The 25,277-nt window shown below is 43.0% G+C and overlaps 1 protein-coding gene and 1 pseudogene across 1 annotated transcript in view; one reads left to right on the top strand and one right to left on the bottom strand.

The window, feature by feature from the left end:
- Positions 1–22,303, bottom strand: part of LOC132488134 (cytosolic carboxypeptidase 4-like) — a 36,312-nt gene extending 14,009 nt beyond the window's left edge. Inside the window, exons 1-6 of the mRNA XM_060096092.1 lie at positions 22,230–22,303; positions 16,530–16,646; positions 13,058–13,141; positions 12,739–12,825; positions 10,581–10,729; positions 9,228–9,315 (exon numbers count right to left, since the gene is read on the bottom strand). Of these exons, the coding sequence (XP_059952075.1) occupies positions 9,228–9,315; positions 10,581–10,729; positions 12,739–12,825; positions 13,058–13,141; positions 16,530–16,567 (446 nt within the window). The 5' untranslated portion in view covers positions 16,568–16,646; positions 22,230–22,303. The remainder of the gene's footprint in view (positions 1–9,227; positions 9,316–10,580; positions 10,730–12,738; positions 12,826–13,057; positions 13,142–16,529; positions 16,647–22,229) is intronic.
- Positions 1,881–2,999, top strand: LOC132487408 (calpain small subunit 1-like; annotated as a pseudogene).
- Positions 22,304–25,277: the final 2,974 nt, after the last annotated feature.

A 25,277-nucleotide genomic window follows, 5' to 3' on the forward strand; every position in this document is an offset into this window, starting at 1 on the left:
GCCTCTCTCCAGATAACACAGAGTCCAGCTCCTCCTTTCCTTTCTGCCTGCCAGACGGTTTCTTAGCAATCACTACCCTATACAGAGTTCCAACTCAACACAATGTATGTCATCTTGTTATCACTGTAACAACCCATTGTGTGGATGAAAGAACAAAAGCTTAGAAAAATCCATTTGTCAAAGGTCAAAAGGCTAATAAGTGGCCAATACAGGACTCAAACCCAGATCTGCCTGCAAGGCCTTTGTTCTTTCCACTACACAAGACTTTCTTCCCAAAGGAATACATTTGTCACCCCAAATGTGGTTCAGCTTCTTACGGCCTGACAATCCACATTTTCCTTTGTCAAAGATGAAGCACCAATGTTGATACTTCAGAGAACAGTATCAAAGTAATCTGCACCCAGAAGTACATTCCAAGCAATATTTTCCCCATATGCTGCCAGTTACACTCCCTCCTTGCCTCTTAATACTGAGACAGCTGTGCAGGCTTTCCTGAGAAATGTTATCCTCAAGGCTGCATTATAATGCAGAATACACCAGGACACCAAAAGATGTAATTCCACCTTTGAACATTTACAACGTTGGCTTTCTTGTCCATTGTGCTTTGGGGTTTCATTGGGGGAAAGGGTGGGGAGAGGGAAGAAAAAGCAGATAATTATCTGTGCGTTCTTGCAAATATAAAAAATAGGGATTATTCTTTTCTGCCTTTTTTGCTACCTTCATGACACCTGCCACCAAAGCAAAAAGATCAAGTGAGCAAGAAAGGACAAAATAGAAAATCTACTGCCTGGTTTTGTGGGTTTTTTCAATATTCATAAAACTAAGAATGGGAGTAAGAGAAATTGGTAGTTCCATGGACTATGACCTATCAGGCTATACATTTCTCTTGCATCAGCTTCTGCCAATATGGCACCTTGGATCCTTGGTCATCCTAGGCAAAGAAGGAGATCCCCAACGATGAACCAGCTTTTCAGCATCCTATTAATAGGACCCATATCCTTTGCGACTACAGGACTAGAAACTTCAAAAAGGCAACTTTTTTTTTGGTTTTTCCTTGACCGCACTGCTCTGCATGCAGGGTATTAGTTCCCTGACCAGGGACTGAACCTGCACCCGCTTCAGTGGAAGCAGAGTCTTAACCACTGGATCACCAGGGAAGTCCCCAAAAAGGCATCTTTACCCATGGTGCTATCTGGATCTTGCTACCTAATTCAGTCTATTTTCTCCAGATTTCCCCAAAGTGCTATAGTTTCTCCGGAGCTAAGGCTCTGATTATTAGCAAGTATGTAAAGCAGCAGATGGTAACTCAGAAAGCATGCAAACCACATATGCTCTACCTTTATTCATTCTGATTTCAAGGCTCCACTGCAAGCACACATTCAGTTTACACCTAGCTGAACCTAGTCAATTACACCTCTCTTCTAAGCGAAACGAGCCAGTCCACATTTTGGTCAAATGGTCAACATTTTGACAACCAACCAGAATGTGGAATTGAGCTTCACATGCATGAGTGTGAAAACACACACACCATACATATATATTCATGAAGGTAAAAGCAGGTGGAAACATACATCTAGTGCCTTGCCATCCCCAAGTTTTTCACCTACATGCAGTGGAGACAGAGCCTGCATCTCTCCTCAAGATTCATAAGATACCCCCAAGGCCAGTGGGGGTGGTCTCATCTGACATGAGCCTTGCTTAGTTCTAGGCTTCCCACTGTACTAAGTACACTGAAGTCACATCACAGGCACATTCATCCTAAGCAAATTCTATGCTACCCCACCAGCCACCACAGAGAACAAGAGAGAGAGTAAAAATAAGAATATGGAGACTAGCTGACCGGCCGACGCGCGAGCGAGGCAGAATCTTGAGTCACAGCCATGTTCCTGGTTAACTCGGTCTGGAAGGGTGGAAGAGGCGGCGGGGGAGGTGGGGGCCTGGGCGGAGGCCTGGTCAGTGGGCCCGAGGCGGCGGCGGCAGAAGAGAAGGAAGCGGCGGCTGCCGGGAACTGCGTGGAACTGCCTGCGCATACTGGGCGGGTGCGGAACTGCGTGCGCATACTGGGCGGGGTCATTAGCGCCATTAGCGAGGCGCCTGCGCAGTACAACCCAGAGCCCCCGCCCCCTCGCACCCATTACCCCAACATCGAGGCCAATGAGAGAAGGCACGGCAGTTCCGGAGGCCTTTGCCCAGCTGGCTAGAGAGGACATGGAGGTCAGTGCCACAGAACTCATGAACATTCTCAACAAAGTCGTGACCCGACATCCTGATCTGAAGACTGATGGTATTGGCGTTGACACATGTCACAGCATGGTGGTGACACGACCGGCAAGCTGGGCTTCGAGGAATTCACGTACTTGTGGAACAACATCAAAAAGTGGCAGGCCGGGCTTCCCCGAGGGTGCAGTGGTTGAGAGTCCGCCTGCCGATGCAGGGGACACGGGTTCATGTCCCGGTCCGGGAGGATCCCACATGCGGCAGAGCGGCTGGGCCTGTGAGCCATGGCCGCTGAGCCTGCGCGTCCGGAGCCTGTGCTCTGCAGCGGGAGAGGCCACAGCAGTGAGAGGCCCGCGTACCGCAAAAAAAAAAAAAAAAAGTGGCAGGCCATATACAAACAATTTGACATTGACTGTTCAGGGACCATTGGCAGCAGTGAACTCCCAGGGGCCTTTGAGGCAGCAGGATTCCGCCTGAATGAGCATCTCTACAACATGATCATCCGACACTCCTCAGATGAGGGAGGGAACATGGATTTTGACAACTTCATCAGCTGCCTGGTCAGACCGGATGCCATGTTCCGTGCCTTCAAATCTCTTGACAAAGATGGCACTGGACAAATCCAGGTGAACACCCAGGAGTGGCTACAGCTGACCATGTATTCCTGAATGGGAGTCCCAGACCTGCCCCCTCATCGCCTCGCTGCAGGAGTCACCTTGGACTCTTCGGTCTCCCCCAGGTTGGATCCTGTTTGCAGTCACATCTTCATGGCTCCTGCGGACCCACAGGCCTTTCTGTTCTCCTAGCCCTTGGCACCCAGATTCTCAGTCAACAGCCAGGGCCCAACATGCTTCAACACACCCTGCCCCAGCACACCCATCTCACATCTACTCCATAACCCCTCTCTTGCATCTGTGCCAAGCCCAACGTTGGTGTTGCTTGCATACCCCAAGGGCCCTTCTCTCAGTTCTGGGAGGATCACTCCAGTCCCTACACACCCTGGCACACCCATTCAGTTACCACCCAGGCAGCTAAACTCCAGGCCATAACAGGCCACATGCCCCAGTGCCTCTGTCTGTATTCTGTTCCCAGCCTGCCAGGCCCAGGAGGAAATAAATGCACCCTAGTTGCTGCTCTCTCTGAAAAAAGAAAAAAAAAAAGTATGTGAAATTCCCATCCCTAGGCTCTTTCCACCATTCAAACCAAAACTGGACTCCAGGCAGGGAACAGCTACAGTGAAATAGAGAGAGAAATAAAATAGAATAATTTTTAGCTTTTGAGCTTCTGTGGACCAAGGTTCTAGTGATTTAAGGAAAGTTGGTAGTTTGGGCTATAAAATCTACCTCCTCACCCTCCCAAAACATACATACACACACACACACACACACACACACACACACGTTGTACACACACCCTTGCTGTAGCTTCATGGGCAAGATTGTCGTGGGCAAGACTAAAAGCTCCCCACTAATAATCCAGCCCTCTTCAGGATGGTTGCTGATGGCTGGAATTTAAGAAAAATGAAAATCACCTCATTTAGGATGAGTTTCAGCTAAAGGAGATTCACTTGCTACCCTAATCCAGGGTCTACGCTGTAGGTGAAACTAAAGCAAACGTCAGGCTTCCCCACTGGAGTCTCCTGGTGGCTACATTGTAGTGGCAGAGTCCTGGAGATGACTCCACCTCTAGCAAAGTTTTCCTCTTCAGAAACCTTTAAACTTTCCCAAGATCACCTTCTTCAAAGTGAAGTGTTCCATAAATCTCCAAAGTGAAACACTTGGCTTGCTACAATTAGATCTGTCCATGATAAAGTGAGATCCTATCAAGTTCTTTTTGTTTTCCCAATTATGATATGAACATACTGAGGGATGTTTGCAAGGCAGTAACATTCATCCTTTATATTTCAAATGGTTCCCATGTTCTTCCTTTGTATGGAAATGCTTTCCTTCTTCCTCATTTAGCCAACTCTTCTTCCTCCTTCAAGACTCAACACAAGTGTTTCCTCTTTCAGGAAGTCTTCCCCAATATCCACCCTTTTACATAATTCTTATCACATTGTGCCTCTCCCTCACTGCCCATGCTTTATGGCAGGGATTATGCTTATTTGTCTGTCTATCTTCACGCTTGGCACAGTACCTGGACTTAGCAGCTGTTCAACTAAGGCCTGTAGAATAAATGGACCTAAGACTCTAGAAGTAATCATTAGAATACTTGGCATATCTTCTCTCTAATCCTAATTATATCCTTTCAAGGTATTATTATGCACACTCTACAGACTGGGAAAATTGAGATGTTAAGTGTCTTGAGGAACTCCACGCAACAAGCACAATAAACAGGATTCAACCCTAGGTGTGGGCTTACCCCAAAAACAAGATTATTTTTCATTTTATCACCTGTCTCCTAAGAACGGAGAAAAGGACAAGAGGTCTTTTGGTTTACTTCAGCAAGCAAGAATTGGAAGTTTCGGTTTTCATAAATCAGAGATACCTATAAACCTGAAGTCTAAAATAACAGAAGGAATGTAAAATAATCCAGATGATAGCTAGTGAGAAAATTATTCATACCACTATGATTCTTTATGTCACTGGTATTTGATGCCACTAAGAAGCTTCTACTAATTACTAATAATTGCTAACACTCACTGGACATCCACTATGCACCAGACACTGTTGTAAGATTTCCATGTGCTTTATCTCATTTCACTTCATCCTCAGCACAGATTTATCAAGTAGATACCATTATTATCCCCTTTTACTGATGAGGAATCTGAAGTTGAGAGAGGCTGGAATAATTTGCCCCAAGGTCACATCATTAATGAGTGGTAGAAGTTTCACTCCAGAAACTTTCTCTCCTTGAGCTGCTCTTCTAGGCGGAGAAGAAGCCTGGTGAAAATCAAGTGTGCTCTCAAATATGCCAGATCCTAGATGCATGTTGGGTCAAAGATGATATGGGTAGATGAGCCATTCCACAGCTAAAAGGCTCCCCTTTGCTTTTCCATTCTCTGAACAATTTATCCTTGGAAGGGTCTGCACTTTTAAAATCATAAAGCTTTCAATGAAGCAAGGAGCAAAGTACACAAATGCATGGTTATGAACTCAGTCTCCTTCCATTTGTACGTTAAAATATGCTGGGAAGCCATTTTTTTAAATTTTATCTTTTAATTTTATCTTTTTTTTTTCTGTGTGTGCATGAAAGAAGCAAATGCCAAGACAGAGAGTGAATTAGATAAACTTATAATGACGATGGCTCTGTTTAACATGGGAGCATCATTTCACTTAACAGGATCTAATAAGGCAGGGCAGTCAAGTCACCAGGCTACCCTGTGTCTACAGAGTTTCTAATATTCTGTATAGCACCAAATCTCTCTCCTGAGATCCCTGGGAAGGATGCATGATGGCAGAGCTCTTGTATGACATTCATCTTCATGAGTGAGCTGTTCCATCTCCTCTCACGAGCAGAGATAAATGTCAGAAGAGATCAGCTGTTGTGTATTACATGGCCACTCTGAGCATGCAGCTTCCCTCCCTCTGCCCTTCAGCACCAAAATTACTTTAGACCAGAGCTGGGAGAAAATTCAAAAAGGTGTGAGGCTGTGTACATTAGAGGGAGGAGCAGACCGCAGGGAAGTAAATAAAGCAGGAACTAAAACAGTCCTTGCTTACTTTTACAAGAGGCGTGGAAAAATAAGCCTGCCCATTTCTGTTCTTCCCTCTGGAGGATCCCTTTTGATTTTCTAGCTTAGGGATCTGCCAGGTGGGTGGGCGAGGGGGTGGGATGGGGGGGAGCAGGTACCCCAGGGGAGGGGCAAGAAGATCACATCTACTGAACACAGGGAGAAGATATTAGAATTTCTCTTTAAATTTATTATGATCTAATAAGGAAGAAAGAAAGTTGTCTAAGGTTTAATATGGGGATGGACAACGCTGCCCCTATGCTGTCCAAGTCAAGCAACTATGATGAATAATTATAAAACAAGCTAGATTACACTATAGCAGTCTTATCCATTCTTCTCTGTTGTTTTCCAGGGCTGGAATATGAAAAATACATTACATTTTATATCTATGGTTTTCATAGGTCAGGTAGTTTAGTATCGACTGCTGTACAGTAGGCTTCCTGAGGGAGGGATGAGAGCAGCTCACCATCTCTCTCATTCTTTAGATTTCAGCTTCTGGCAAGGTATTGAAACTTGCAGAAGACTTCTCTGGTGGATTTACAGATTATATTATCTAAATTAAACTAAACCCTGAAATATAGATAATTAGTATTTTCTAAATTCTGCTTGGAATTCAGAGATTGATAATAATATTACATTTTAAACACAAATGACCGAGAAAATGAAAGAACTGACATGGCCTACTTCCTACCTTAATATTAACTCTTTCTCAAGAATTCTTATTTGTGTAAAAATTATCTAATTAGATTGGAGAAGTTAACCACCATTTTTCAAAATTAGCCAAAAGGCAATTTACAACTATATTTTTCATGGTAAACCTTAAGGGTATAGGATGCCCTGAGTTACCAATAGTAAAAAAATATAGAACAATTTGACATTTAAAATTTAAAGATTTAAATTGAAAATTATTTTTCTCATCTTTCCCCCATGTCTTAAAATTCGAAACTTTCTGCATGTTTTCTAGTATGCATAATATATTAGTATAGTAAGGCATGTATAATTGATTTTTTTAAATTATGAACAATTCTGTATTAAAAGTGCATGGATTAGTATATCTTATCAAGATAGTTTGGAGATCACTTTCTAAGTGATGATGCTCCGACCCACAAAGCAGTTGGCCCACCTCCTTAACTGATCACTGTTGCTATCACTTTTTGAAGGAAATGGATATCCCATTCTTTCTGAGTACTCTTTTCTTTCACCCTCCCATAGATATACTCAGGTACCATGGCTCATGGTTCTCTCCACAATAAGCACCCTGGCACCCCCTTTAGAACATGGTACGAAATATAAGAATGTAATAGAAATAAGACTTCTGAGTTCCTGATGACATACTGGAGACAAAGAAATAGGAGGTAAAGTTCTCCCAAATTAATACATTAGAGAGCATAAAGTCAGGGATGAAGCCAAAAAATCTTCAAAAGCAGATCAACTCAAAGACTGTGATGGGTAAAAGAGAGAAATAAATACATTGTATAATCTAAGGCATTCTACGGTAGGGAAAGGCACTCTGATTTGCAGTTGAATAGAGATACACATAACATATCTATCCTGTTGTTAGATCACGTTATTGGAAATATGTTAACACAATGTGGTGAATTGCTGTAAAACAAACTATGTTATAATGTAGCAATCTTATCCATTCATCTCTGTTGTATTCATGGCTAGAAGATGAAAAACGAATTACATTACACATTCATGGTTTTCATGTTACCCCTCTGTTACTCTTTAATCACATAACAATTGTCTTGTTCATGAATCTAAAAGCTATTAACATTAACATTGTCATTCTTTAGGCCAAGGCTCTGCTTTGGGATGTTTGATTTCTTCCTTTTCCTCTTGGCAGATTCTAAATCCCCTTAAGCCCACGCCTTATCCCCCACCTCCAAGGAAGCAGCCTCCAGGGACAGCTGCCCCCCCGCCCGCCAAAGGATGCTGAATGTTATGTTTGTCCAATCTCTTACTAACCTCCAGATCCAAGCCCACTGCAAGCCGGGTCTTTCATGTTTATTTAGAATTACTATTTCTTGAGGACACTAAAAATTATTCTTGACACACCAAAGTCCAAATTTATGCTTCCATTATTTTCCCCTACAGCTGTGGCCCCTGTCACCTTGAGATGATTTTAGTCTCAATCTCTTTGGACCATAAGAGGATCCTGAGAGTCTGCAGATAGGTGGGTCAGAAAGTCATTGCTATGGAAAACCAACAACATTGTATGGCTTTGCTATTGTTCTGAAGAATATAATGAAAATACTACCCAGGTCCATATTCTAATACATCCAAGACTAAAGACTGCTGACTCTTTCATTACAAACTGTTAGCCCATCTCTGTGCTTTATAGACTATCCTTACTTCTATGGTGATGATTGCCCTTGTGTCTGATAGAGCAACAAGATTCTTGACCTTCTTATCTGTCAATGCTCCTGTGCTTATAGTCTCAAAAGCCAAGAGGCATAAGCATTTTTACTTTCTTTGTGATATTTGCAACTATCCTGAACTCAAGAATGCCTGATAATATTTTTAGGGGCCTCCTGTCATCTCAGAAAGAGATATAAATTACTTTATCCAAGAAAATAAGTATTAGCGTATCAGTTTTTTATAAGAAACCAGCAACAAAATAATAATTAGCTACATCGTTTCTACCTGTCCACACTCCCTATCCTTTTTTTGTCTTATGAATTTGTATTTTATTTTCTAGCAAAGGAAAGTGCACAAATAAGCAATTCATGGGTCTGGAATGCATGCATGTATTTTATCAAAATATATGGATAATTCAAATTTCATTACACCTTTACAGGATACATTGATGGAAGTGGCTACTGATCAAGAGTTGAAGATGAATTCCGAAAATACCTTTCTCTTCTATTTTTTCCAAAATGTATCTTTCTGTGGAGCAACAGTTACTTAAGTATATTTCTCACATATTCATGTTTATCTGCTTTGGAAAACTGAAGCATGGGATGGATAAGAATTAAGTTAGAATATCTCACACTTTTTGTTCACTGGGACCAATGGAAACAGGAAAAGAACTGAAGCTTGATGCACTAATCATAGGTTGAGTCTATATAATAATATCCAACAGTAAGGTCTAAAGGTTTTAAGGTGTTTAAATAAGAATAGATGACTTTTCAGAAAACCAAAAGATATTTCTTGAGGTCTACTGGGGGTGCCATTTCATACGCTTAGGCTTCTGAAGGACAGAGCGTTTGCCACTGGAAGAGTGACAAGTACAGCAGACAAGCACAGATTGCTCAGGTTTGTAAGATTAACATGGAGAAGCAGGAAACTGAGAGAGAACAGAAGAGCAAAGGAAGCTAACAACGTTCTAACTTACTTGTAATAACGGATTTCATAGCCTGTCCGTACCCAGGCAGGCCTACCAAGAAGAGCCTCCTTCACAGAATACAGAGTTGGCTGCATCCCTACACAAAATAAAGGCAGGATTAATCCATTAGGTGGGGGGTGGGGGGAATAGAAAAGGAGAGCTGTGGTAGGTTGAATAATGGCCCTCAAAGATACCCAGGTCTTAATCCATGGAAGCTGTATATTAACCTTATATGACAAAAGGGACTTTGTAGATATGGTTAAATTAAGTATCTTGAGATGGGGAGATTATCCTGGTGGGCCCTAAATTCAATCACACATGTCTTTCCAAGAGGGAGGTAGAGGGAGGTTTGACTACAGAGGAAAAGCAATGTGGCCGAAGCAGAGAGATTTGAAGATGTTATGCAGCTGACTTTGAAGATGGAGGAAAGGGCCATGAGCCAAGGAATGTGAGGAACATACCTCTAAAAGCTGGAAAAGGAAAGGAAACAAATAATCCCGTAGAATGTCCAGAGGAAGCATGGCCTTTCCAACGCCTTGACTTAAGACCAGTGAAACTGATTTGGGACTTGTGGACTCCAGAACTGTAAGAGAATATATTTGTCTTCTTTGAAGCCACAAAATGTGTGACAATTTGTTACAGCCGCTGCATCAAGTGGATACAAGAGCCAAGGCTCACCTTTTCTCTTTCTATACCAGCAAGAGTCTATTTAATCAGTACAAAATAGAGGTAATGTCCTATGCCTGGACCTGGAGCTACGGGGAATATTTTTTCCTTACTCAGAGCCACTAATACATTAGTATGTGAGCCAGCAATAACACACAGAATTTCCCATTTCTAGAAACATTCAAAATAAATATGGGCTACTAGTCAGTCATTGTCCCTTGAACGCCCCCTCTAAAAGTGCCACAGGTATTCAGGAGAATTTAAACTTTCTCCAGAGTTTTCTGAGAGTGTAACTCGGTGTTGTCCAATGGAATTGTGCCGTTTGCCTGTCTGTGACAAATATCAACAGATCAGTACATTGGCTTCTATGGGTTTTAGGAGGTGGAGAGAAGGAATAAATGAGAGGGCTCACTGGCCTCAAAAAGTTCAAGGTGGGGCAAGGGAGGCAGGAAGCGGCGGAAAGTTAGGTGAGGTATTAACATTTCATAGCACAGGGAGAGTTTCAAGCTTCCCCTCCCATAGTAGCCATTTACCATAGGTTGGCGGCCGTCTTGCCATACCTGGCAACCAAAACATGTCAGCCCAACTTCAAACCCTCTGCAACCCAAGCAGGGCTTCTGATAATAATTCAAGCACTCAAAAGTGACATCATTTTTGGTGTTATTGAGAAAGTCTCTATTTCCCAAGAGCTCATACCATAATTGAACTGGCTGTTGGCCTTCTCACAGTTGATAATGTTGACGCGATAAGGGACCGCATCCCTCATACCGCTCACCTTGAAGTAGAACCACTGCTGGTGCTGCGTGCTATTCACATCAGCATTGATCAGTAAGTCGTACTCCAACCTGCAAAGTCAGAAGCAAGATCAGAGGGTTAAAAGCCTTTAAGAGAACTTCCAACACTGAGAAATCTATACATCTCAGGTTCTGGATGATGGATGTAAGATCCAGGATCTTGGTTGGCTGGTAAGTTATAGTTATCATCCTTATCTCACAATGTTGGACAGAGGCTTTGGAAATTTAAGGAGGGGGGAGCAGTGTCCTGGTATTAGAAGGGTCAGTTATACAACTATAGCCTATCTTTTTATTAAATGGTAATGAAGTTTCTGTCCAGCTGGAAAAATGCAAGTGTGCTATATCCCAGAGAAAATGTGGTCACATCTGGTTGGATATGCCATTACTATTTGATGTTAGACATGACTTCTGAGCATCAGTCTCCTCAAATGAAAAATAGAAATAGTGTCTAGGGACTTCCCTGGTGGCACAGTGGTTAAAAATCCGCCTGCCAATGAAGGGGACATGGGTTCGAGCCCTGGTCGGGGAAGATCCCACATGCCACAGAAAAACAAAGACCATGCGCCACAACTACTGAGCCTGTGCTCTAGAGCCTGTGAGCCACAACTACTGTGCCTGCGTGCCACAACTACTGAAGCCCGTGCGCCTAGAGCCCATGCTCCACAACAAAGAGAAGCCACTGCAATGAGAAGCCCGCACAGTGAAACGAAGTGTAGTCCCCCACTGGCCGCAACTAGAGAAAGCCCGCACGCAGCAACAAAGATCCAACACAGCCGTAAATAAATTAATTAATTAATTTTAAAAAAAAGAAATGGTGCCTAAACTTGCAGTACTGTTTGTAAAGATTGAGTAGTATAATATATGTAAATCCCCAGCAAGGCAACAAACATGAATTAGACTAGCAATGAAAGATTTGTCTGTTTGTTTTTTCCCTTTTTAACTGATTTAGTTTACGTGAAGTAAAGTACACAGATCTTAAATGTACAGCTCAACGAGTTTAAGCAAATTCATCTGGATACACCTGTGTGACGACTCCCTGGATCAATATGTAGAACAGTTCCAGCACCCCAGAAAGTCCTTATGTGTCCCCACACAATCACTATGTCTCCAAAAAATTACTTTTTCAAGCTTGAGCAACAGAATTAGCAATAAAGCTTTGACTTAAACATTATCATCAGGATATTTCATTTTCAAAAATATTCTTAGCCCATCCCCTTGGCATGCTCTTTGAGTTGCTCTTTTAGAAAGGGCAATGGTTTTGCCCTGATTCGTTCATACTCTCCTACTCTGGCCCTCTGATTAAATGGCAGTGTATAGTGAGATTTGTGGAAGGGGAGAGCTTTGTTGAAGCCGTAGCAGAGCAGATGGTGTCCCACCCCTCCCACCGTCGCTATAAGCAACACACTCTAACCACTGAACTCACCATACAATGAATGAAGCTATAGTTGGCACCATAGGGACACCCATGAGAACAATTCCAGGAAGTCTATGACCCTCCAATTGTCTGCTATGCCCACAATGCTCTCGCTAAAAAGTGATCATAAAAAATCCTTGCCTGTAAGTAGGTTTGTTTTCTGTCATTTGACTCTGTCACCCAGACCATAACTGACGAGTTTAGGATTCTACACTCTGGCCAAAGGCAGATATAAAGAGAAAGACCTGAGTAAGGCCAGGAGCTTAGGCACATCCTGGACTGCTCATTTTCCCACTAGGAGATTCCTAATCAGGTCTTCCCTCCTGGATCCTTGGAACTTGATAAATGAAGAGAATAAATAATAAAAGCGGGAGCTGTAGGAAGAAGAAGCTGAGATAGCAAACAAGAAAGAGAAGGAGGCTGAGGAGGAATCTTAACATGCCTGCCTTTCCCTTCTCCATACCAAACAGCTCCACTTGTATTTGTTATATGTTGGGCTTCCTTGAAATGTTTCACGTACCAAAAAAAATGACTTACCACTCACCACGTCCCAAAAAGGGAAAACTTCGAAAATGTCTCCTGGGAGGGGGATACAAAACAGGGCTGAGCCATACTGAGTATGGCCCCTGCAGCTTTCCTTACTTACTCACGCACTTGGATGGCTTTGCGAAGATTTCCAGACTCAAACTTGGAGAAGAACCGTAAGCAGTCAGAAGTGGTGTCTTGCAAAGGCCTGTAATGAAATAGAGAACCTTTGAACATAGGACTTATTGCTATTCTTGGGCACAGTTTAACATTTCTTAGAGATAAACTTTCTCTTACAGATCTTTAACCCGAATTTTCACTGTGTTGATTTTAGGAGAAGGAATGGATTATTAACTTAAAATATTCTTATGCTCGTGCCATTAAAAGGATATTCTATACTCCCATCCCCCCTCATTCCACTGATGTTCAAGACCACCTACCAAGGCTCATCTAGACTGAAGACAACTTTATTTATAATATCGCTTGGCTGGATGAGCCTCCGGACATCCTCAAATATTTTGATCCTGGAAAGGAAAATTGAAAACATTTTAAGGGTTGGCCCTCACTCCTTACCCCATTCATCCTATGGTCATGTGGGAAGGGCCTTGGGACTCATCAGAGAATTATGAAAGAAAAATGTGATCATGATCCAACCTTGAGCTGAATGAGTACAAAAAGCACCACCCCTCCTTCCTTTTCTTCTTTATCAAAAAATAAAACTACACTGAGCAGTAGGAATGTAGGAAGCAGTGATGCCAGATTTTCGTTTTAGGAGGATTCTCTACTCAAAGGAGTTTTGTCAAGAGCATTTGGGCTGAGGGACTTTGAAGCCTCTGGTTGTGTGAATAAGAGGGCCCTCTGCACTAAGACACTTTTGAAGGAGACATTACGATTGCTGATGGTCTGGGAGGCTCCAATAAGCCTTTGAATTCTTGTGTCATTTATAGTCCTTGGTTCTGTTTGCTCCAGAAGACTATGGTCAATCTTCTCTCTGAGAAACACCAATATCTGGGAGACTTAAGTAAGAGGGAGGAAGGATACCTAAGGGATATTTCAGATTCCCTCCTTGAATTTCTGATCCAGGTCTCTGGGGCGGGGAGGGGTAGGAGAAGGGGGAAGGAAGGTGAAAATGAGGCCTAGACTCAGGGGAAAGATGTCCTGTCCAGTGGGGAGCTGTTGCTGGGCCAGCCCCTGTGGTGTGTCTCTCAGGAACTTGAGCATGGAGATAAGGTCAGAGGGGTGAGGTCAGAGATGTCAGCCAGGAGACCAAGTGGAAGCAGTTCTTGGGATCCACCATCAATTTGCTGATGAACTTGCTAACAGTTAAGAAAACTTACTGCTATGCACACTTTGCTCCATAGACTTAGTGTATGCATACTTAGTATATTTTCTGGGAAAATCGTTTTCTCCTTGAGTTCAGTAATTTTCTTTTTCATCTCACTATGCCTATCCAAAGGCAAAGCTCCGTTTCATGCATCCTGGGAATAATCCATCACACAACATTTCTTCCCTGCAGGATGCATTATTTTTTTTTCCTTACAATCCTCAGTGATGCAGCAAAACTATTCCCCAAGCCAAGTCAGGTTCTATAAGGTTGGGACTGTGGGATGGAGGTCCACCACCTCCTCTCATTAACAAGAGATCAGATTCCAATTTGCAGTAAATGAGAAAAGTGATCCCAAATAATCCATACTTGTTTTTTCCTGAGAACCTTCCCTTAAGGAATGATCCCAGTATTTGGAGAAACTGGATAATCTTTCCCTTTTGTAGGATTTGCAATGGATATGGGGTAAGGGGTTGCATTAGAATCGTCTAAGAAATTCTTTTTGTGGAAACACATGTCTACCACCACCCTACCCTTGGCTCTGAAACGTCCTAGTAGGGAGGCAAGCTTGTATATTTGGCGAAAATTTCCTTAAGGTTTTTTGTTTTTTTTTTTTTTTTTTGGTGGGGGCGGTACGCGGGCCTCTCACTGTTGTGGCCTCTCCCGTTGCGGAGCACAGGCTCCGGACGTGCAGGCCCAGCGGCCGTGGCTCACGGGCCCAGCCACTCCGCAGCATGTGGGATCTTCCCGGACCGGGGCATGAACTCGTGTCCCCTGCATCGGCAGGCAGACTCTCAACCACTGTGCCACCGGGGAAGCCCTCCTTAAGGCTTTTAACATGCTGCTGACTAATGCTCACTTTCCTGAAGATAACAGAATTATCTGTACAAACCATTCCACCTACAAAAATACTAAAGAAGAAAAAATATATATAGCTCCCAAGTTAGTAGCACCATCACCTTTGGACTCCACATTTACGTTCCAACACGGACTGGGCAGAGAGAGGTGGACAATGCCCCCAGAAATCAGGAAATGCCATCATTGTGAAGTCAGACACAGATCTGGTTCTTCTAGCTTTGGCCATACAAAGATAGGGGTCATGGAAGGCGATATGCGTCCGATGTGTCTGCAGGAGCTTATCTATTAATTCAGTAGCTTCTCTAGGTCTAGTGGAATTGGAAAAGGAGGCACTTATCCTTGGGCAGGAAATCGCATCGATGTCCCAAGCATCCTCTTTGAAGGACGCCTGAACGTCTGAGATTTCACTTCCGGAAGAACCTATCCCAAGACCATTGGATTGTGCATTTCGGTATGGGTTCATTCCAGGTCGTTTTTTGGAGGTTAGATGTATGTTGGACCTCCCCATCTTCACTCTGCTCAGAAGGGAGGTCTGGACAGGGACTTCTCTTTCTTGTCCCCAGGAGATTTGGTCCTTAATCAAGCAAAGCCCTTTTGGGGAGGCAGCAGTCAGAATGTGGTGGTGACTGGCACACCGAGTCTCGTCCAAGTTCAAACCACCTCCAGGTTTGGACTCCAGTGCCTTCAGGTTAAAAGTGGAAAAGAATACGTCAGTGTTTCTGTCCAAGTAGAGAATACAATCTGATCCCTGTCCTCACTCTCTGGGCACAGAGCTAAGCATAAATCCTGTGCACTGGAAAACTTTTCCCAAAGTCAGTCAAGGAAAGACTAAGCTTCAAGAGTCAAAGAAATGGCAGGATCCTAGAAACGCACACTTGGAAGGGGCATTTGGTGGGTCTAGTATGAGTCTAAGCAGTACATGAAAGCCTCCTACGACACCCCCAAACATTTACAGCCTGGTTGAATGACTCATTTACAGAAACTTCCCTGTATCCCAAGGTGGTTCTTTTTATTTGAGGATCATTCTGATTATTTAAGAAAAATTCTTTTTTACTCGGAATTAAAATTTCCTTCCCTGAAACTTTTACCCACCAATGCCTTTCTGCTTTCTAGAGTGAAATACAATATGTCAGCTCCCTTCTATAAGTGACTTAGCATGTACCCTTAGATATGGCCAAATTCATGGTTTATTAAGAATCATAAGAAAAGAATGGAAGTCCAAAAGCAGGTCTAAATTTTGGTGGGAGCAACAGCAGAAGAAGCAGCAGCAACCAACCACTGGATTAACATGACCAGGTATAAGGTGCTTGATTTGTTTCTGCTAACAACGAAACCCTAGAATCAGGCTGGTCACCTTCAGAAAGCCATCCCATACAACCATCCCACTCTCACAAGAGAACGATTAAGTCACCATGAATTTTCACTTGCTTTCCCAGGACATGAGAGTAAGGCACCTTGCCCACCAGACAACAGGCAGCAATGTGAACCTTCATCCTACTTCCTTCCGAGGTGATGGGTGTCAGATTGTATTGATAGGACCCTTGCATGCATCCTATCTCTGCCACCTTCTCATATTTTTGTTTAGCCTTTTACTTCCCTCTCAGAAAGATCCCAGAAGCAGAATGCTAAAGATGAGCAATGTTTTCCATCTGGAGGCCAGTTTGGATGCCCAGGGTCTGCAAAGAACCCATTAGCATCACCGAGGAGTAGAACCACGGCATACATTCTACCTCAAAACTGCAGGAGAGCTCAAGACACATCGCCTCATATTGCATCAGTTCCTCTTCAGGTCGATCAAGACCAGGTTTGGAGCTCAGTTTGTTCACATCTGTTTCCAAGGCATCATCCTACAATGGCACATTCAAAAAATATGTTACAATCAGGAGAGTCATCCTGAGAAATATCGAGACAAGCTACAGATGGGACTTTTCAGAATCCTGGGACACGGTTTCCTTGCCTCCAAGTTATAGTGCTAGCCTAGTCAAGGATAATTTAATATGTAAGGTTGTATTTTTTAAATACTAAGAAAGATGATAATTTTTCTCAGTGTTCATGTTAGTATTTATCAGCCTTCATCATAAATAATTTATGTAAAATGAGATGAACTATGTAAACAATGAAGCACAATACCAAAGAATTGTTTTTATCTCATCACCACTGTCTTTGCCATAACTGTAACTGTTGTACCTATTCATCTATCTACCTATTTAGGTCACTCTTTTCACAAACGTTTAATGAGCCCCTACTATGAGTGGGCACTCTCCTAGGTACTAAAGACTCATTGATAAATGAACAGACCAAGGTCCATGATTCCATAGAACTTGCCTTCTAGTGAGAAAAGGAAGACAGTAAGAAAGCAAACAAATGAGCAAGGTAACTTCGAACAGTGCTAAATGTCATGGGAAGAATGAGAGGTGGTGAAGTGATGGTGAGTGAGGCTGGGGTACAAAGAAGCTAAGGAGGTCACTTTTTTTTTTTCTTTTTTTTTGCAGTACACAGGCCTCTCACTGTTGTGGCCTCTCCCATTGCAGAGCACAGGCTCCGGACGCGCAGGCTCAGCAGCCATGGTTCACGGGCCCAGTTGCTCCGCGGCATGTGGGATCTTCCTGGACCAGGGCACGAACCCGTGTCCCCTGCATCGGCAGGCGGACTCTCAACCACTGAGCCACCAGGGAAGCCCGGAGGACACATTTTAACAATAACGGCCAAAAAGGCAAAGACTTGGGGGAAGAAATTACTAACAGAAAAAGAAAATAAAAGCAACTTAAATTTGCTTACAGAAAGAAGGTGGCTGAATGTATACACTCATATACAAGAATTCATACATATAACTGAATCACTGCTGTATAGCAGAAATTAACACATTATAAATCAATTATACTTCAATAAAATAAATTTTTAAAAAAATTTTTTAAATAGAAAGTGGCTGAAGCATAAAGAATAAGAGGAAGACTGTAGGAGTCAAGATTCCATACGCAGGTATGGTGCTGAGCCTTCCAGGCTCTGGGGAGGAGGTCGTAACCTCCTACTATACCTTTATCCCTTTGTACATTTAAAAGTTTACCGAATCACCACCAGCCTTTTCTTCGTTGGGATGAATAATACCAGACCTTTTATTTCTTCTTCTAGATCATCATTTCATAATAGTTTAACAGTGATGGTGACTGTCCTCCAAACACTTCTGTATTTTTCAAAGGTTATAGAATGTTACAGAGAAAGGACATAGTTCCATCTCTTCATCTTTCTGTGCCTCTCCCAAATCAAGTTTCCCTAATAAAATGAAGGGGGAATCCACCCTATATTTTAGGAATCTATTTTGTTAGTTAAGGAAAAACCTGATAGTCCTGAAAGCCTGGCTTATTCTTCCTGAAATCAAATAAATGTGGAAAATAAATGTTATATTCCTGGGCTTCCCTGGTGGCACAGTGGTTAAGAATCCGCCTGCCAGTGCAGGGGACATGGGTTCGAGCCCTGGTCCGGGAATATACCACATGCACCGGAACAACTAAGTCTGTGCGCCACAACTACTGAGCCTGTGCTCTAGAGCCTGTGAGCCACAGCTACTGAAGCCCGCGCACCTAGAACCTGTGCTCCTCAACAAGAGAAGCCACCACAATGAGAAGCTCGTGCACCGCAACGAAGAGTAGCCCCCGCTCACCGCAACTAGAGAAAGCCCGCACACAGCAACGAAGACCCAACGCAGCCAAAAAAATAAATAAATAAGAGGGTTAACATAAATTTTTTTAAAAATCATTTTAAAAAATGTTATATTCCTGATTCAGGGGATAGAGTGCAATATTCCATCCATCCTCTGCAATTTTCCTCCAAGCTTTAAATTAAAAGAAATATAGATCCCATGAGGTTGATATAAGGAATTTTTCAGATACAGCGCATACCAGGCCCAAACTCCTTAGCCTGGTATTGGAGATCCCAACACTTATCCTTTCCAGCTTCATCTGTCAGATCTTCCTTCCTTTCACCATCTCTGCTACAGCCTCAGCCATGCCCCAAGGTGGCACCAATAGAAATGCAACCTGGCAGGCATTGAGAAGCATCTCCCCACCAACAAGTAAGGTTGGTACGTCTGGAATGAGGAGCGTCAGGTAACCCATGAGCTTCAGCCTATCTAGGTGACCTACTCAGCCTTAGAGCAGATGTTAGCAAACTATAGCCCACTGCTTGTTTTTGTAAATAAAGTTTTATCGGATCACAGTCATGTCCGTTCATTTATATACTGCCTGCGATGGCTTTCTCAGTATAACAGCAAAGTGGAGTACTTGTAACAGAGACCATCTCTGGTCCTCAAAGCTTGAATCTTGGCATCTGAATCTCCAGGCACTCAAGCAGGTTGTCAACTACTTCTGTATTTTATAAACACCCTTTATAAATACGCTTATATTTATTTAGGAGTGGACCAGCTTCTCTGTCCTCACAGCAACCCAGAGAAGCTTCATCATTTAGGATTTTGGTACCCATCTAACCCAGATAACTCCCTCCCTCCTCAGGTTCGACCCTTCCAATATTGACTTTCCCCAGCCTTGGATTTGAGTTCAACACCCTTTTAAGGTGCCGATTCAAACTCTGGTAGAGACAATCCCCAAGTTTACTAGACTGAATTCTTTGAAGATAAAAACTATGTCTTATTTGCTCTTGTATCATATTAACTTCCCTAGGAACTTAGCATGCCGCCTCACATATGGATCATATCCAAGAAAATACCTGAAAGAAATAAAAAGTTTAAGAGGAGGAAAGGAGGGAAGAAAGCAAGGAAGAGCTTGAATTCACCCTTTCTGTCCTCCTCTTCTTCAGTCTGTCCAAATCTAATGTTTGTGTTCATTAAGAAAAAAAAAAACAAACATGGCCAACTTCTCGTCTATATTCGTTGTAAGTTCCTCTTTCCTTATGATGACATTCAGTTTTCAATCAAAGAACAGCACCCAACTATACACTCTCAAGATTCTTTACAGATATAAGTTCCTTTTAATCATTCTTTCTAAGAGGTTTCTCCCAATTGTTAACTAAGATTTTCAAAGGAAAAGGCCACAAGTTAAAGGCCTGCGTCCATTCTCTGACCAGAAATAAATACTCTTGGCTTCTTGCCCACATAACTTGCAGCAAATGCTGTTGGGTTCTCCAAGGGAAAACCCGGTTCCCTGTCTCCTGCTATACCCCAGAATCAAGCCCTTACTCTGATGTTCCTCTGTTTCTCCAGAAGGCATGCTCGCACACTTACTTCTCACCTTCTCCTCAGCTCGAAGGCTCTTGACGAATTATTTCCAGGCCCTCACTTATTTGTCTTATGCTTCCTTCCCAGCTGGATTGATTTATTTGTTTAGATTCCTCTCCACCCCAACCCACCATCATCTGCAGAGTGGGGGTAAGGAGACGGTCTGAAAGCTCTCCCCCGACCCCATGCTGTGTGAAGTCGAGCACCAGCCTGCAGCTTGTCCCTCCACATCAGATACAAGAGGTGACTGATGCTACACATCAAACATTCAGCTATCAAAGAGCCAGCAAGAGGGGTGGGAAAGTGGCATTGATGAATGACTGCAGCAGCACAGTATTATTCAAATAATTCAGCAAGTTCTCCATAGGCCTGCATCGGCAAGTCACAGCAAAGAGCCAATTTGCTACTGATGACTTCAGAAATGATTCTATTTATCAACAAAACCCTGAGCACACCAGAATAGCAACAGCAGCCTTAACCTAGAGACCTGGCTAAGAGGTAGTCCCTCTATGTCTGCTACTACCATTAGCAAGGTGAGTGATTATTATGACAGAGAATGCAAAAAGTCTCTTTCTCCCTAGGCAGATGTGTAGATGGAATGGTATATAAAAAGAAAGGAAGAGAGGGAGGGGGAGAGGAGGAAGGATGGATGGATAGTAGATAAATAGACAAGTAGATAGATAGATAGATAGGTAGATTTTTTTAATCCAGATTTCATCTCCAGGAATGTCATAAAAGGTAGCATTTACTTCTCAGTCTTACTTTGCAGATGTCAAAACTAAGGAACCATAACTTGAAGGGACTTGTCCAAGTCCATGTCCACCAACAGAGATGGAGACAGAATTATAACTCGTAGATAAATTATCATTATTCTAGAGCAGTGGTTCTTAACCACAGGGTGATTTTTGCCCCGCAGGGATATTTGGCAAGTCCCAGAGACAGTTTTGATTCATGACTCGGGGGCAAAGGGGTGGATGTCACCAGCATCTTGTGGATTGAGGTCGGGAGTGCTGCTAAACATCGTATAATGCACAGGACAACCCCCCATGACAAAGAATTATCCAGCCAAAATGCCAAGGTTTAGAAACCTTTTTCTAGAAATGCTGTCAGTAAACTATGCCCCACTGTCTGCTTTTGTGGAACACAGTCATGCCCTATTGTTTACACATTGTCTATGGTTGCTTTTGTGCTACACCAGCAAAGTTGAGTTGTTGTGACAGAAACTGTATGGTCCACAAAGCGTAGAGTAATGATTATCTGACCTTTCATAGAGAGTTGGCTGATCTCCATTCTATAGCATAGGTTATTATTGATAGAGACTAAAAGGCACTACTTCCTTGCTGGCCAGGATACGTGCCATACAACCCAAAGGAGCACAGTTCACATACTCCAAGGTAAATGGTATTGTACAACGCAGTGGTCCTGTGTATAGATTGGGTAGATAAGAAGAGTGACTTACAAAGACAGTGGAGATCTACTAGAAAAAGTTTCCTAGGAAGTCTTTCCATGGTCTCTTTGCCTGAGTATCCTTCACATTCATTAAATACACCAACCCTAAATGTCTACCTCAGGCTTATCCTGATGGAATATTAGTGCCTTGATAATAGATAGCCCCTGACTTGACAATGGGATTGTACTGGGCCTACCAAGACAAAAATGACAACTTGGAAATCAGTAACAGTAGCCATCATTTAGTGAGCATCAGTATCTGCCAGGACTTAAAGTGGAAACGCAAAAGTCCATCCTTAAAATTTACCCTGGGCGGGACTTCCCTGGTGGCACAGTGGTTAAGAACCTGCCTGCCAATCCAGGGGACATGGCCCGGGAAGATCTCACATGCCGTGGAGCAACTAAGCCCATGCACCACAACTACTGAGCCTGCACTCTAGAACCCGCGAGCCACAACCACTGAGCCTGCATGCCACAGTTACTGAAGCTCGCGTGCCTAGAGCCCGTGCTCTGCAACAAGAGAAGCCGCCACAATGAGAAGTCCATGCACTACAATGAAGAGTAGCCCCCGCTCACTGCAATTAGAGAAAGCCCACGGGCAGCAACAAAGACCCAAAGCAACCATTAATTAATTAATTAATTAATTTAAAATTCTGAAAAAAATTTTACCCTGGGCTTAACTGAACATAGAAAGGGACATTTTCCTTTGTAGAATTATGAATGTAGAGATCATTAGAAGCAAGGGCTAGTGTACCTACTTCCTCTTTCACATCTTCAGAATCTGAGTCTTTGTCCTCTTCTTTGTCTCCATCATCTTCAAAATCTTCTGAGTGGGAAAAAAAAAAAAAACCAGAGGTGAAATGGATGAGGCTTCCCGTTTGCCTTGGATTGAGATTCTCGCCACCCAATGCTTAGTACTTCCCACAAGTAAGGGGCCATTATTAAGTGTACAGGATCCCAACACACGCTTACACTTATCAGATGTGTAAATCACGCGCACATAGGTACGTGAGAGCACTATATCATGATGTCTAAACTGCTGTCCCACACTGAATGCAAAATGAGTGCAGAATAAAATGACACATGAATACCATTCTGGCTTCCTTCACCCAATGTAGAAGTATTTACGCAACTTCTATGTAGAAGTATTTATGCAACTAACATTGCCAGAGTTTAGTGATCACGTAGATGCCAAAGCTGTTGTAATGTAGACAGCACTTTGATTGATTCCCTAATTTTAATACGAAGGAACTGATTTAAAACAAAAGTCCACAGAAAGCACCCAGTGTCATTGTGACAAGATGATGCCTATGGAAAATCTGTTCCCTGGAAGGAGGACAAGGTTGAAAAGCACTAGTATCTTCTGACAACAAAACCTTCTCGGAGATTGGATAATCATACTTTCAAGTATTCTAAAATGACTTGCATGGGGTGGCAAAACAGCAAAGTTTGATTTCAGTTTCATCCTGAGGGCAAATTAATTCCAGAACCAGTCTGTATGGTGGAGGGACTCCATCATGGGATTGCAAATACATTTTTTAAAATCAGCTGAGATGACTCTACAGGCATTCCATAGCTACCAGGCAAAGTGCCAACAGTTAATAATTAAGGACAAAATTAATAAGCTTGGTATTATGAAAAACTAGCTTTCTCATACATGTCTCTAATTACTTATTAGATAATCACAGTTGATCTGTTAAAAAAATTGATTCTACTTTCATCCACATTCCTCTGAAATAGTATCCAAATGCAAAAGTTCATCATAAAGCTCATAACTATGAGCAAAATAAGTACAGAAGAACTACCCACATACTTTACCTTCAGTTAGAACACGTGGAGGTTCAGAGGTGGTGCTCCCAGGGACTGGGAAGGAATAAGCACTGCTGGCTGTGACCAAGGGAAGTGGACTCTTAGGGTAGCATTGCCTCAGGATCTGAAGCACAAGGGAGATGAGAGCCTCCAGACTTTTGTCATCCAGGCAGTTCTGAACAAAGAGAAGATCATATCAGACACTGACATCTTGTGTGGAGTCCCTTTGCTATAATGTTATTTTAAGTAATGGATTACACGCAGCCTAAATGGACAGTAATAGCCTTAATGTAGAACTTCTAATCTGAACATGCTAATGTAGAATTTTGTCTAACACAGGATCTGCTTTGGTCCAGTGTGTAATCTGCATTTTTATTTCTCTTTTACAGCTAATATATTACTGGAATGAATGTAGTCTGAAAATAGACTTCAGAGACTTTCAAGGGATGCTGCACCTAAGGTAAAACATGGTCCAGAATAGCTAAGGGAAGAGGAGGTAATGGCATCTTCCTTCAACCATCCATGTGTTGTTGTGAATTATTGCCTAAATTAGAGAATGAGTAGCTGAATTGATAGAAGTCTTACTTTTCTCTTTTAGCTATGATCTGAAGAGAAAAATATCAAGGAAAAAGATAAAATATGAAATCAGAAGAAAGACTAAGAGAATCCCAAGTACCTAAATCAAATAACATGCTTCTTCTCAAAGCCCACAGTGGTGATCTCTCTTGGTATCTACACAAAGCAAAGAAAAATTGGGTTTGCAGATGTAACATTTTGATACTGACGGAACATGACAAGACCCTTCTTTTCAGACACTGTGAAAAATGTAAGAACAAGTTTACTAAATTGAGAGACAGAGAGTTGGGAGTAGTCAGTATGTCTTTGGCAAAAATATGGCCATTTTCTGCAGTCCCTTAGTAAATGTTTTGTCTACTGACTTGATACAGAAAGTTGACTAATGTAAGCCTCCAGTTTGGTATTCCTAAGGGGTCTCCATTAAGCTCTAAGGCCAAGAAGTCATAGTAGGAGATATGGAGGATGCTTAGAACATGCCACAGGGCAGTGACTGTCTACAATTATGCCATGAATGGTACCTCCAGGCCCACATTATGGGCTGCTCCACAGGAAAGAACATGGAGGAAAAACATTTCATAAAATTTAAGCCATGGATTCACGCTACCCAAATGACTCCAAAGTAAAAAAAATGTAAGCCAACTTTCAAAACAGAAATTTCTTAATAAAATCAACAATGCTATTTCCGAGGAGGAGCTTCAAGATGGTGCAAGAGTAAGACGCGGAGATCACCTTCCTCCCCACAAATACATCAAAAATACATCTACACGTGGAACAGCTCACACAGAACACCTACTGAATGCTGGCAGAAGAACTCAGACCTCCCAAAAGGCAAGAAACTCCCCACGTACCTGGGTAGGGCAAAAGAATAAAGAAAACAGAAGAATAGGGACGAGGCCTGCACCAGTGGGAGGGAGCTGTGAAGGAGGAAAGGTTTCCACACACTAGGAAGCCCCTTCGCGGGCGGAGACTGTGGGTGGCGGAGGGGGGAAGCTTCGGAGCCGCGGAGGAGAGCGCAGCAATAGGGGTGCGGAGGGCAAAGAGGAGAGATTCCCGCACAGAGGATCAGTGCCGACCAGCACTCACCAGCCTGAGAGGCTTGTCTGCTCCTCTGCTGGGGTGGGCGGGGGCTGGGAGCTGAAGCTCCGGCTTCGGAGGTCAGATCCCAGGGAGAGGACTGGGGTTCGCTGCATGAACAGCCTGAAGGGGGCTAGTGTGCCACAGCTAGCCGGGACGGAATCCGGGAAAAGGTCTGGAGCTGCCAAAGACGCAAGAGACTTTTTCTTGCCTCTTGGTTTCCTGGTGCACGAGGAGAGGGGATTAAGAGCGCTGCTTAAAGGAGCTCCACAGATGGGTGCGAGCCACGGCTAACAGCACAGACACCAGAGACGGACTTGAGATGCTAAGGCTGCTGTTGCTG

The sequence above is a fragment of the Mesoplodon densirostris genome, chromosome 4 (genome assembly GCF_025265405.1).
Source record: "Mesoplodon densirostris isolate mMesDen1 chromosome 4, mMesDen1 primary haplotype, whole genome shotgun sequence".
Taxonomy (NCBI): Eukaryota; Metazoa; Chordata; class Mammalia; order Artiodactyla; family Ziphiidae; genus Mesoplodon; species Mesoplodon densirostris.